At 41.3% G+C, this 12,270-nt stretch overlaps 1 protein-coding gene across 2 annotated transcripts in view; it reads left to right on the forward strand.

Annotated features, from left to right (window-relative positions):
- fbxw7 (F-box and WD repeat domain containing 7) overlaps nt 1–12,270 on the forward strand; it is a 127,458-nt gene that overhangs the window by 9,249 nt on the left and 105,939 nt on the right. Inside the window, exons 1-2 of one of the 2 annotated variants that reach the window (XM_053231129.1) lie at nt 8,756–9,870; nt 11,069–11,126. In XM_053231129.1, the coding sequence (XP_053087104.1) occupies nt 9,827–9,870; nt 11,069–11,126 (102 nt within the window). In that variant the 5' untranslated portion in view covers nt 8,756–9,826. Of the gene's footprint in view, nt 1–8,755; nt 9,871–11,068; nt 11,127–12,270 lie in introns of those variants that run through there. The other variant, XM_053231130.1, reaches the window with a different exon arrangement.

The following is a 12,270-nucleotide window of genomic DNA, read 5'->3' on the forward strand; positions in this document are numbered from 1 at the left end:
ACATAATAATACTTATTTACTCATCAAAGTATGATTTCATTGCTTATACTAAATTTAATTTAACCACATTTCTAATTACTAGATTGAATTATGTAGAGTGAGTGTGATCAATTCACATGGCACTAACATGATCCGATTACGTTATATAATCCCTCGAGTGACCCGGGTTCGATCCTGAGCTCGGTTTGAGATGGCGCAGGGTCCGATTTCATTCAGGGCTTTGTAAATATATAATCAAACGATGTTGGATTTATGAAAGCAAATTAGTGTAGTTCATTCACTTGGAACTGATGCATGCATCTGAATTAAATAAAATTCAGTACGCTTTTTTTTCATGTCCAGAATTTAGTCGTGAAACTAAAGTTTTACAGCTGCACTAAATTACAATATAGTGATCTTTGTGAACCGTGAGAAAGATTGCACAATTAAAAAAGTATATCAGAACGTGTGTTGTGTGATATAATATGGAACATGTAGATAGTGTGTGCTGAAACAAAGGAAATACTTCGCGCACACAGCTGTATTTGATAACTGTGGAAATAAAAACCGTGGATGATGAGGTTTTTGAGCGTAATGTTCATCCAGACAGGGAGCGATGAGTCTTGGGACATATCAACTGGCAAGCAGGTGGGTGTGTGTGTGTGTGTGTGTGTGTGTGTGTGTCTCCACACGGCTGTGTGTTTCCGCTTGCCTGCAGCACATCAAAGTCTATCTGCAGAGTGGGAGATAAACACTGCTGCTCTCCTGAGTGTTTCCAGAGCATGTTTGTGTGTGTGCGCGTGCGTGTGTGTGCACATGCACATGGCAATGTTGCTTGCCTGCCTGTAAACCATTGTCTTTTTAGTCCAGGTAGCTAAGGGTTCATTCCTATTCATTACACAAACTTCTTTGACCCTTAGTCGTGAGAGGGTGAGAGCGAGACTGACAGAGCGAGAACTTAACAGAACTTAAGGTTCTGGTAAATTTTCCGCCACTTTGAGAATAGATGTAATATTTAAGGGCATCTTTACACTTTTTTCCAGACCTGATACTTCCTGCACAGAGATTTTGCTATGCTTTTGAACTAGGTAGCAACCTGGGCATCGGATAACGTGATTGGTTTAAGTTTGTCATGCTAGTTCCTGTTCCAAATTTCACACAGGCCGGGTAACGCATATTGTTTGATTGGATCTGCGTGACCAATCAGCACCTGCCAACCTTCACGCATTTTTGTGTAGGATCTTAACATTGCATTTTAACACCAAAGTAAGCTGCTACAAATAAAAAAAATTCTTCTTATTTCGCACGTAAATATGGCACATGAGCCAATCGGCATATGAATCTGAAATGATTGACAGCGTCCTCACTCTCTGTCACAGTAAATGAAGTTTATATTTGTCTTGCGTAAGCATATGTAGCTAACATCAGTTATCAGTTATTAAAATATATTCAATAGGGATGCCATTGAAAAAATAAACTGCCCAAAAATAGTCAAAAACATTTTGTTAGGAAAGAAAAATTATATAAGTGTACAATGGAGTGTAAAATCTACCACATTACAAATAATTCGAATGGTAATAATAACTTGAAGTGACTGGTGGTTACCGTAAAACCCTGTGTATACATGCACTACAATTTCTACTTTACCCAAGTGATTTGTGAAGGGACTATAGCGAAAATATACAAAACTGCAGGAGATATATTTTAAAACAAATGTCACACAACTGGAACCTAATGGATCAGTTTTTTGGTGCCACTGCAAAAAAAATTTTTTACTTTTCTAAACAACGGCCCATGGAGGGGCAGAAAAACAAAGAGAGACATTCAGATGTGCAGATCATGGTTTTGAACGCAACTGGTTTCTCTTCTGATTTCCTGTGAGACTTCACACCTTTGCTTCCCTTTGGGTTTCCCAGACGCTGTGTAAACACATTATTATCTCATAATGCCAACAGTGATAGGGCTCCTTTCAGGCTAGATAGTTGTGTATTACTGCTGTCGAGTGTGTTCACAGAGGGATACAAATACACCATCAGAAAGTTTGACTCAAGTTCTGACTTTATGGTATTAATCAGAGATATTGTCTATTAGGTCAGCTCAGTAAAGAAGTAGTTCAAAATGATGGTCTACAACATGGCGTGGTGATGTTTATTCGCTTTTATTCTGCTCATTCCCACGAGACGTCTGCAAACATTTGGATTTTCTAACTGCACACACCTACAGTAGTTGTATAAAAATGACTGTGCGAGCTTTCGGAGTGTTCGCCGACGCAGCGTCTGCTGTGGTTCTGAGCAGAGACACTTGAGCGTTCCCACACTTCTCTCTTCCCGTTCTGGATCAATCCTGACAATGAGGGCCAGTGTGTGTCCTTCAGACGTTTCAGAATGCCCGTCTTACCTTTTCCCGTCGCGCTCAAAGAGGCTCCTGTTCTCCCGACAGAGAAAGAGAGAGAAGTGTGTGTGAAGTTCGAGTATCGTTGGTTTATTTTAGGAGGTATAGACAGAGATGGGCGCCTAGGAACGAAGATAGACAGACACACACACACACACACACAGACCCTCTGATACTGTACTGCTACACATTTTGTACACATTCCATGCATATATTGATAATACTAATAATGAACCCTGTTAGCTTTAGATTTATGGGAATAGCTGTGTGTGTGTGTGTGTGGGTTTGTTTGTTTCTGCACTGCTGTTTTATGGAAAAACCAGCTCATTTGCGATCTCCAAGGAGACAGACATGTTTACAGTTTCATACTGTGAAATGATTTTGGAACTCGTGGCCATTTTTCAAAATGGCTGATGCACCAAGCTACCAAACAAGTCTAGGGCAGCCATTTTTGCTCGTTAAGTCAAACTGTCATATTTGTCGTGCATTTCATTACAGACATCACAGCCCTATAATTACTCAAGTGGTGTGCCACGCAAAAACCTCCTCTCTTGTAAGTTTAGTTCCTATTGGACCACATTTGTCTCATGCGTTCCTGGTTATAACGACAAAAGTAGCATGTTCATGTATGGCCAAAGTATTTGTAGACACCTGAGGAGCACACCAGCTTGTTGAACATTCCCTTCCAGGTTTATTCCTTCTTTTGCTGTTGTATTTGTGGCAACAGTTTGGGGAAGAACCCAAACTGGAAAGTGGTAGCTCAGTGGTTAAGATGTTGGACTTCTGCTCGGAAGGTTGAGAGTTCAAATCCCAGCACTGCCAAACTGCCTCTGCTGGGCCCTTGAGCAAGGCCCTTAACCCTCAACTGCTCAGTTGTATAAATGAGATAATTGTAAGTCGCTCTGGATAAGGGCGTCTGCCAAATGCCATAAATGTAAGAACCACATATTGGTGTGACAATCAGGTGTCCACATACTTTTGCCCATATAGAGTATACAGATTTTTACAGTAGACTGTATACATATTTGGTTACTAACCTTACACAACCCAGACAGGCCACACCCACAGTGACAGCGTAGAGATGTCTACACAGTGTACGCCCACGAGATACACAAGACTCTTCGCTTGCTACTCTGAACGCAACATCTGTGTGCAACTATAATAATAGCTTGGACATTCATTTGTCCAAAATACTTCATTCATAACACACATTTGAATCTTTGTTAATCGTAATTCTCAGAAATGGGCCCAGGGCCACGCAGGGGTCTGTGATATCTTTTTAAATTAGGTAATTGTCTATCCATCTATCCATCTATAGAAACCGCAACCCAAAGTTCTTATATTTACTGCTGAGTCTTTGTAGCTGATTTGACTGGTCCCTTGATTTTTGAATGGCTTTAATCCAAGCCTCAGTAATTCAAAATTTATAAATATAAACCCAGAACAAGCTCTATGATTCCTATAATATAATGTAATATAATATAATATAACATAATATGATGTAAAATATAATATAATATAAAATACAATATAATGTAATATAATGACCATCTTTATCCTGCCTACTTAATGGTACGCTATTTATTTTGATGTTATTATGACACACTTCCTACCTAGGCAGACTTTTCTGTAACTGTATTGTGCGTATTGATTATTATAGTATATCTAATAACTGTATATGACTGATTATAAGTGCTGGTGTAGATGTTTCTAGTTCATCTACTGTTAAATGTGTTTGTGTGAAGAAGGGTTTTACTTTCTGAGGTTGCTTCCTCTTTGTACTGCCTAATTAGGAATCTCCATGTAGTGCACACACACACACACACACAACTCGAGAGTGTGTTTCCTGTCTGAAGGAGTCGCACAGTGTTTTAAGAAGAAGGACCATCTGATAACGATGTGCCTGTTTAATACCCCCACTGTGTTTGCCTCCAAAATCCAGGACACAAAGAGAGGAGTGTGCTGTATTGTCCTTTTCCTTTGGATCGCTCCCTTTCTCTCGCTCTCTCGCACTCTCTGGTTCCCCTCCCCCCCTTCTCTTGTTCATTTGGTTCCACATATTTTCTGTGTAACCGAAGCCTGTTCTTTATCTCCTGATTGGGTGGCTGTAATTCAAACCTTGACTTGGTAGTGTGTCCCCCGCCCCACACAGACACAGGCACACACTCACACAGGTCTGAGATCAGTTATGCGTGGTTATCTTCAGAGGTTCATATAAGGATCTCGAATCAGCATGAAGTGCAGAGGTGTTACACAGAAGGTCGTGCTGAAGAACACGTGGAACGCATATTGAAAGAAAAATTCAAGTTACTTTCCAGTGCGAAAGCACTGCAGTACTTACCTACTTCCATGATGAATGGTGTCTCGTTTGAAAAGCAATGTGAGCTTCCTTGGAGGGAATCCCATAATTCTGTTAGCATACCATGATTTGCAAGTTACAACTAGCCTTGCATTCAGACTAGCATGTAACAAGTCGCTCATGTCGCTTGTAGGTGTGTCCCGTCCATCCAGCATCCTTTTTTATTTTTGTGAAAAAGAGAAACAGTCAAAATGTATATCCTACAGAGCACATTTCCTACAGTAAACCTAGCAACTCTTTTACTTTCTCACACACACACACACACACACTCTCACTCTCACTCTCACTCTTTCTCTCTCTCTCTCTCTCTGTCCCCGATTGGCTGCTGGCTCCTGGCTGCCACAGTGTAGTCAGACTTCTTTCATACCTAATGTTGGAGCCTTAAGTTAGACGTGTCTGAGCTGGTGTATGACTTGTACAGATTTCCTGCTGATTCCAACCCTTCACACAATTCCTGAGAATTACTGTTACGTGATTGTCATGGTGGCATATTAGCACTCTTCAGACATGCCAATGTTCTCTGCTACTATCTCTAGCTTTTTTTTTCTTCCTGACGTCTAAAACATTTAACGACAGGATAAAATGAAACCACAGTTGTTGAGTTTTTTCTATTTTTTCTAGTTGAGCAGTACATAGGAACTAACTGCAATTAGGAACTAAAGTTGTGAGTGGGGAATTAAAGAAACATTGGACCACATGCGTCATACGATTGGTCTGAGGAATATTTCTAGTTAATCGTTTGGATTTATCGCTTCACATAAAGTTGAGAAAGCCTTATCGACTTGTCGCTGGCTGTTGTCACTGAAACCACAGCTCCGTGTCACATTTTGTTGCTTGCTAGTGCGCCAATGATCCTAGATGTCACAGTGTAGACATATGTAGACTTATTTCATGCCTGAAGTTGCAGCTGACTCAATCAAACAAAAAAACAATGCACTGTAGCTTTAGCTCACTAATGTCATGTGATTTCCTGCTTTTGTTGGTTACTTGCTAGCCATCTTCAAATAACACTGATAAGATCGCTAAAAAATGGGTAGGATGCAGCTAGTAAAGGTAGACCCAATTGTCTACCAGAATATCATGCTGCTAAAATGGCTGCCGTACTCCTTTCTTATGTTGTCTCAGTTAATTTGTCAATTGTCACCCATTTGACCCACGAACCCACTGAATCTGTTTTTAATTACATTTCTATCTTGTTTTCCACCGTAGCTAAATAAACTCTCAGACTTTACAGTAGCGTCTAGTGAAAACAAATCTCTATCAGACACCGCAACAGTATTTACAGACTTTCTGCGGCAGTGATCGCTGCATGAAAACGTCACGCCGCAATGTTTTCTTTTTCGGAGCCAGCATGTGAATGCAGCATAAAGCAAACAGACTGATGGAGAGATGGAGGTACTCGTAATCCCACGCCCACCTGCTCCTGCACCTCGCTTCTATTTGGACACAGCTGAGATGCGTTCTGATGAAAATATTCAGCCATTTGGCCCAGGTCTCTCAAATCTGAGCGAATGATTCAACTGCTAGTGTTTGACGAACACAAGAAACAGTCCAGCTGATCTCAGTTACAACTTGATTGCTTGTCAGGAGCGAGCCGACTCAATATGAATAAAATACACTTTGACAAAAACGGCAATTAAGTGAAACGTGGGAATAATATGCCTAGTTATGTGCTCAGTCTTCTTGTGTGTATTTTTGTTTTTTCTCTCTGCGTGTGGGTGAAAACTTCTGACGGTATCACAATATCGAAAGCTGATATTTATTATGAACTTGAAAAAGACTAATTTCCCTAAATGTCCTTTCTACGTTCTTTGCTGGAGAAAGACTGTAATAATTATTATTGATCTACACAGGATAAATTGTGTGTATAAATCCCAGAGATGGGCGTGTCGTCACTGTTCGTGGCGGTGCAAGTTCATTAGTAGGTCACATGATCATAACGCATATGTAGGCTCTGCCTGTGCTACTAACCCCCGGAAGTGTCATTTCCCAGACAAATCCTTTCAAACCTCATCTATGTATTATTCATCTGCACTTTAAACGTGCCAGTACTTGGTTTGGTTTTGTTTTTAGAAGGAAGATTATAGAAAAGAGAGAGGCTTCCTGGAGTGTCTTTTTGCTGAAAACAATGCAAAACTTTTTTCCTACAGGTACGATGGAATCTTTACCAAAAGCCAATTTTAAGGATGACATTTCTGTAAAATCTCTTACGTCAGTATTTATCACTTTGTCGCTATAAGATGAAATAGAGAGCGAAGCACTGAGCAAAAAAAAAAAAATTCGAAAAGTCAAACCATGGCAGTGTAAGAACCCTAATTCTGACGATGGTGCAATACTGATGCCATATGATGGCGTGTTCACACCCGTCCGAATCAGAGCGAAATTGGCTATGGGAGGGGCATACTCTCCCTTGTCAATCACAGTGACACCAGCCAATCGCTGGCATCTGTGAACTCATGTATGCAGAAGAGGGTAGACAGCGGTTTCCTCTGAGCGTGTCACGCCACCCAGTGATGCAGCAGCTTGAAAAGATGCGGTTGCTTTCTCAATCCCGGGTTCTTACTCATAAAACTCTTTCAGAGAAATAAAAGGGTTTCTGCATATAAATTCATGCTATATAATTAATTTTAATGCAGGAGCCATTTTCTGATAAGGTCACAGTAATAAAGCAGAAAAAAATGTCGATCTTGTTTTATGAAGACTTGTAAATGCTGACTGCAATAGGACAAATCGATGATGAGATGGTTATATAAATAAGTTTGTGTAACACACCGACAGGGCAAATGTACCAGACTAAACACTGCATATATGAAGGGATCCTTAAAGACATAACATGCAGCCTTTTGATATTTACAGATTGCTAAAAGAAAAACGTTTTTAGTTTGAGGTTCTGATCCTGGATGTCTGATTCTCTGCGATTGTTTCGTGTGTTCCCTCAATCCACAGCAAGATGTGATGTGCAGGAAGCGCGTTTCCTTACACCTCAAACAACTCGGGGCAGGACGTAGATACGCGGCTCGGACTCTCTCCCACAAACAGAAACATCTGGAAGCACTCAGACGGTGGGTAGAGACAGAGAGAGAGAGAGGGAGAGAGAGAGAGGTGTAAACGTGTCTAGAGAGTAAAGCAGGATCAGATGTGCTGCAGCACTCGCAGTCGTGCCAAAGAGACGAAAGGTCGCAAGTTTGATCATGTTTGCTCAACAATTGTTGCTGCTCTCCGAGGTCTCGTTCTCACGATCTTTTCTGTTTTTGTCTTCCTCGATGAACCAAGAGACTTGTTTTATTAGTCACATCTATGGGTTTCTGGGTCAAGGTTCCACATTCAGTGTCATAGGTTCAGTAATGTTATAATAGAGTTATCACGTTATCACCTCACTCTAATCTACTTTATACCACAGGGCTGCTGAGTCGTGGAATCTGATTGGTCAGAACGGCAGGGCTACATTTTAAGCGCTGGTTATTCGTTATTGTTTCTAAAGTAACAGTTTATTCAGAGCGACTAGTATGGTGGACGATGTTCATAATCTAAGCCTAAAAATAAACAGACTTCTGTAAGGAACTGTTTAACATTTATAGAAGGAGTCTCCAGTGTTAAAGTTGTGACTGCACGTTATCAGACACGGGGAAGTCTTTGAGCTTTGTGGTTTCTCACACAAGAGAAAGATAAAAGAAACTTTGGGGAAGGAACAACTGTTTATTGCTGCTATGACGTTTTTTGGATGTTGTACAATATTGTCTGTAACTACAAACGGATAAGAAGTACAGTGCCGTTGTTTTACGGCAAAATCTGTGACAATTGGCTCAGGTAATATGATAACATAAAACACTTCAGGATGTGCTGTTATAGGAAAATAGTCAGTGATGGAGTGGTAACAGTGACTCTGCTTCATCACGCCATTCCGTTGTTGATGATTTTCCTGTACTAGCATGCTGCCAAGTGTTTTTTTTTTTTTTTTTTTTTTTTTTTTTTTTTTTTTTTTTTTTTTTAAATATTCCATACTTGTCCACTCAGTTCCAGGTCAAAAAATGCTAACCAAAAACTAACCATATTCAAAGCCAGTTTGTCACATGAGTGTCACCTGGGTGCAAAAACATAGCGGGTGTCTATAGTGATTTTTTAAGAGCAGAGTCAGGACTTGTTTGTTGGTGGGTGTCAGAATTGGAAAAGTGTTCATAAACATTTTGTTTTTTACGCATGCTATCAAATCGGACACATTTCCAAGCCAGTTGTGTGTGCATAAAAAACAGTTGTGACAGTTGTGGCTACAGGTGATTAGGAGGGACGATTCTGGTCCGTGGAGCTTCATCTTTGCGGCGGTGACCATTTTATCACGGCTACGTAGCTGATTATCATATCAGTGAACTATCGAAGAATTTAACAGGCTTAGCCTGCTAGGTAGCAAACATGCCTAATTTAGGTTGCTTTAGCAAACCAGTGTAGCTCGCCTAAAACCTGCATCAAGAGACTAGCTACGTAGCTAGGTCATGTTCTTAGGGCAGTCGTGGCTTAATGGTTAGAGTCTTGTAACCCGAAGGTGAACCTGAAGGTTGTGGGTTCGAGTCTCGGGTCCAGCGGGGATTGTAGGTGGGGGGAGTGAATGACCAGCGCTCTCTCCCACCCTCAATACCACGACTGAGGTGAGACCCTTGAGCAAGGCACCAAACCCCCAACTGCTCCCCGGGCACCACAGCGAAAAAAGCGAAAAAGTGTGTGTTCACACTGTGTGTGTGTGTGTGTGCGCGCACTTGGATGGGTTAAATGCAGAGCACAAATTCCAAGTATGGGTCAATGTACTTGGCTACATGTCTCGATAGATTCTTCAGTCAGATTCTAACTAGCGCCTGGTTGCTAGGCTACTTGAGCCTTTTTGGTTACAAACACAAAATCATTGTATGGAACCATTACTGAACGTTTAGTCACATGAAAATGAAATACAAAAGTTCCATTGAAATGAATATGAATTTCTCTTGTGAGAATTTTGCGTCTGCCGTGAGGTTACACTCGTTGATGTGTTAAAGGTGCCTGATTTATCTTTTGCCTAAATAGAATGCAGTGTGTGATTGTGTTGTTTTTTTTTTTTTTTTGGGCCTCGAGATGGACACACTCCGTCAGATTTGCGCAGGACTTGTAGAACACAGGTGTGTGTATGTCTGTGTGTGTTTGCGGGTGTGCATGCGCTCCGCTTTCTCAGAAACAGTTTCCCGGTTGTGCAAGTCAGAATCTTTTTGCTGAGAAAAAACTGATGTAACTTTTTTTGTGGTCTGAGTTCCTCGAGAGAGAGTCTTCCTGCAAGGCATGTGTTCTTATTTCTCCCCCTCGCTGACAGCTGTGACTTCTCGGGTCATGCCAAAGCTGTGTGTGTGTCTGTTTGTGTGATTGTGTGTGTGTGTGTTAAGCTAAAGTTATGTGGACAGTGAGATGGGCTCATCAGTTCAGTGCTCTTTAACCCAATGACATGCCGATTAAACCCAGGGCTGTGTGTTTTCTCACCACTATAACACTTTGTTTACGCGCGCGTATGCGTGTGCGCGTGTGCGTGTGCGTGTGCGCGTGCGTGTGCGTGTGCGCGTGCGTGTGTGTGTGCGTATGCGTGTGCGTGTGCGCGTATGCGTGTGCGCGTATGCGTGCGTGCGTATGCGTGTGTGTGTATGCGTACTAGGCTATTGTAGGCTCACTATTGTTTTTTGGATTTGAGTTTCATATCAGTTAACTGCTTCTTACTATATGTCTCTCTGTCTCTTTGCGTGTCCCTCTCTGTCTCTTTCTGTCTCTGACTTTTTCTTTTATCTGTCTTGCTGTTGTCTATATCTCACTCTTTTTCTGTGCTTACTTTCTCACTCTGAGTGTCTCTCTCATGATATTTATACTATTTCCCTCTTTCTGCCTCTTTCACTGGTTTCTCATTCTCACAAGATCCCTCTCTCTCTCTCTCTCTCTCTCTCTCCACACTCTTCCTCTCTGTCATATAAATATTAGCATCTGAGCTCACGTCAGAGCAGCTCTCTCTGTCTCTCTCTCTCTCTCTCTCTCGCTCTCTCTCTCACATACTCTTAACTGTTAGCTTCACACACGTCCCAGCGTTAACATGTACTAAAGCACACACCCTGTTCACTAATCATAACCACATAACCACCACCCTGAGCTCAGCGTGGGCGCAGCACTCTATAGGCTACTCTGTGGTTATGTATTTATGTAGCCTGTGAGCTGTGTGTCATTTTGCACCTAAACAGGAAGTGAAAGTGTCTGAAGCTCCTGCACCTTCTCTTCAGTGTGTGTGTTTCTGTGTTCAAGTTTCTGATCTCTGACCTCTAATATCTGTCCTCGTCTTCCTCACAGGTCAGAGGAGACTGAGGGTTTAGCAGTGAGGCTCTCACCGTGGCCTGACGCTGGAATCGTAAGTTATTTGCACTCACAGATTGATACCGATTTTATATATATATATATGTATATATAAACATATTACCTGTCTTTGTTACAAACACACACACAGAATAGATGTGTGTTTGTTTGTGTGTGTATGAGTGTGGAGGTGGCCTTAATAATTCATGGCACGTCACGGTTTGCTGAATTAAGTGTAAACCGATAGCATGGGCGGAGGTGCTGTCATTGATGAATTTTTAAAGAGCGAGAGAGAGGGAGAGAGAGAGATGGTGTGACTGGTGTACAAGAAAAAGAGAGAGAGAGAAAAATATTTTATTATCAGCATCTGTTTAACTGCATGTGTAAGTGCTTCTGTGGCCTGGTGTTGGTACCTTTCACCCACTTTAAGCTCATTCACTGATTACTTAAGCTGGCGTAGATGCTCGACGTTTGTTCATTCAATTTTTCGGACGTGGAGTGTGCAACAGGTAAACACACAGACTATCCTGGAAACGGAGAACAGAAGATGTGATTAGTCTTATTTGTCACGACTATAGAGTTTCACTAGAGGGCAGTGTTGTGGAAAATACACGGTATAGTACCATGTTTCCTGTCAAGAGAGACAGTTCTATAGACATCATGCTCAGTGTTATCTATTAATATGTTGTATATGTTACACTCCATTCCCGTACTCAGCTTACCAAAATTCACGATTATTCATTAATAATTTGCATTTAATTTATTTATTACACCCTACAGAGCTGTTTATCTGCCTATAGAGCTGTCTCTCTGTCTATTGAGCTGTCTCTCTGTCTATTGACCTGTCTCTCTGTCTATTGACATGTCTCTCTGTCTGTCTGTCTGTCTGTTAATCTGCTTGTCTGTTTATCTGTCCATAGATCTTGGTCTGTTGATCTTTTTTGTGTGTTGATCTGTCTCTGTCTGGGTGTCTTTAGACCTGTCTGTATGTATGTTCTGTACATCTGGCCGTGAAGTCTTTCTGTCTATAGACCTGTCTGTTTGTAGAACTGTCTATTTATTTGTCCATAGAGCTTACTGGCTGTTGGTCTCTCTGTCTTGATCTGTCTGTCAGTTACTAGTTCTGTCTGTCTGTAGAGTTGTCTGTCTGTTCACTTTGTGTGTCTGTCTACAGAGCTGTCTGGCTGTTGATCTGTAAT

Source organism: Pangasianodon hypophthalmus, chromosome 28 (assembly GCF_027358585.1).
Source record: "Pangasianodon hypophthalmus isolate fPanHyp1 chromosome 28, fPanHyp1.pri, whole genome shotgun sequence".
Taxonomy (NCBI): domain Eukaryota; kingdom Metazoa; phylum Chordata; class Actinopteri; order Siluriformes; family Pangasiidae; genus Pangasianodon; species Pangasianodon hypophthalmus.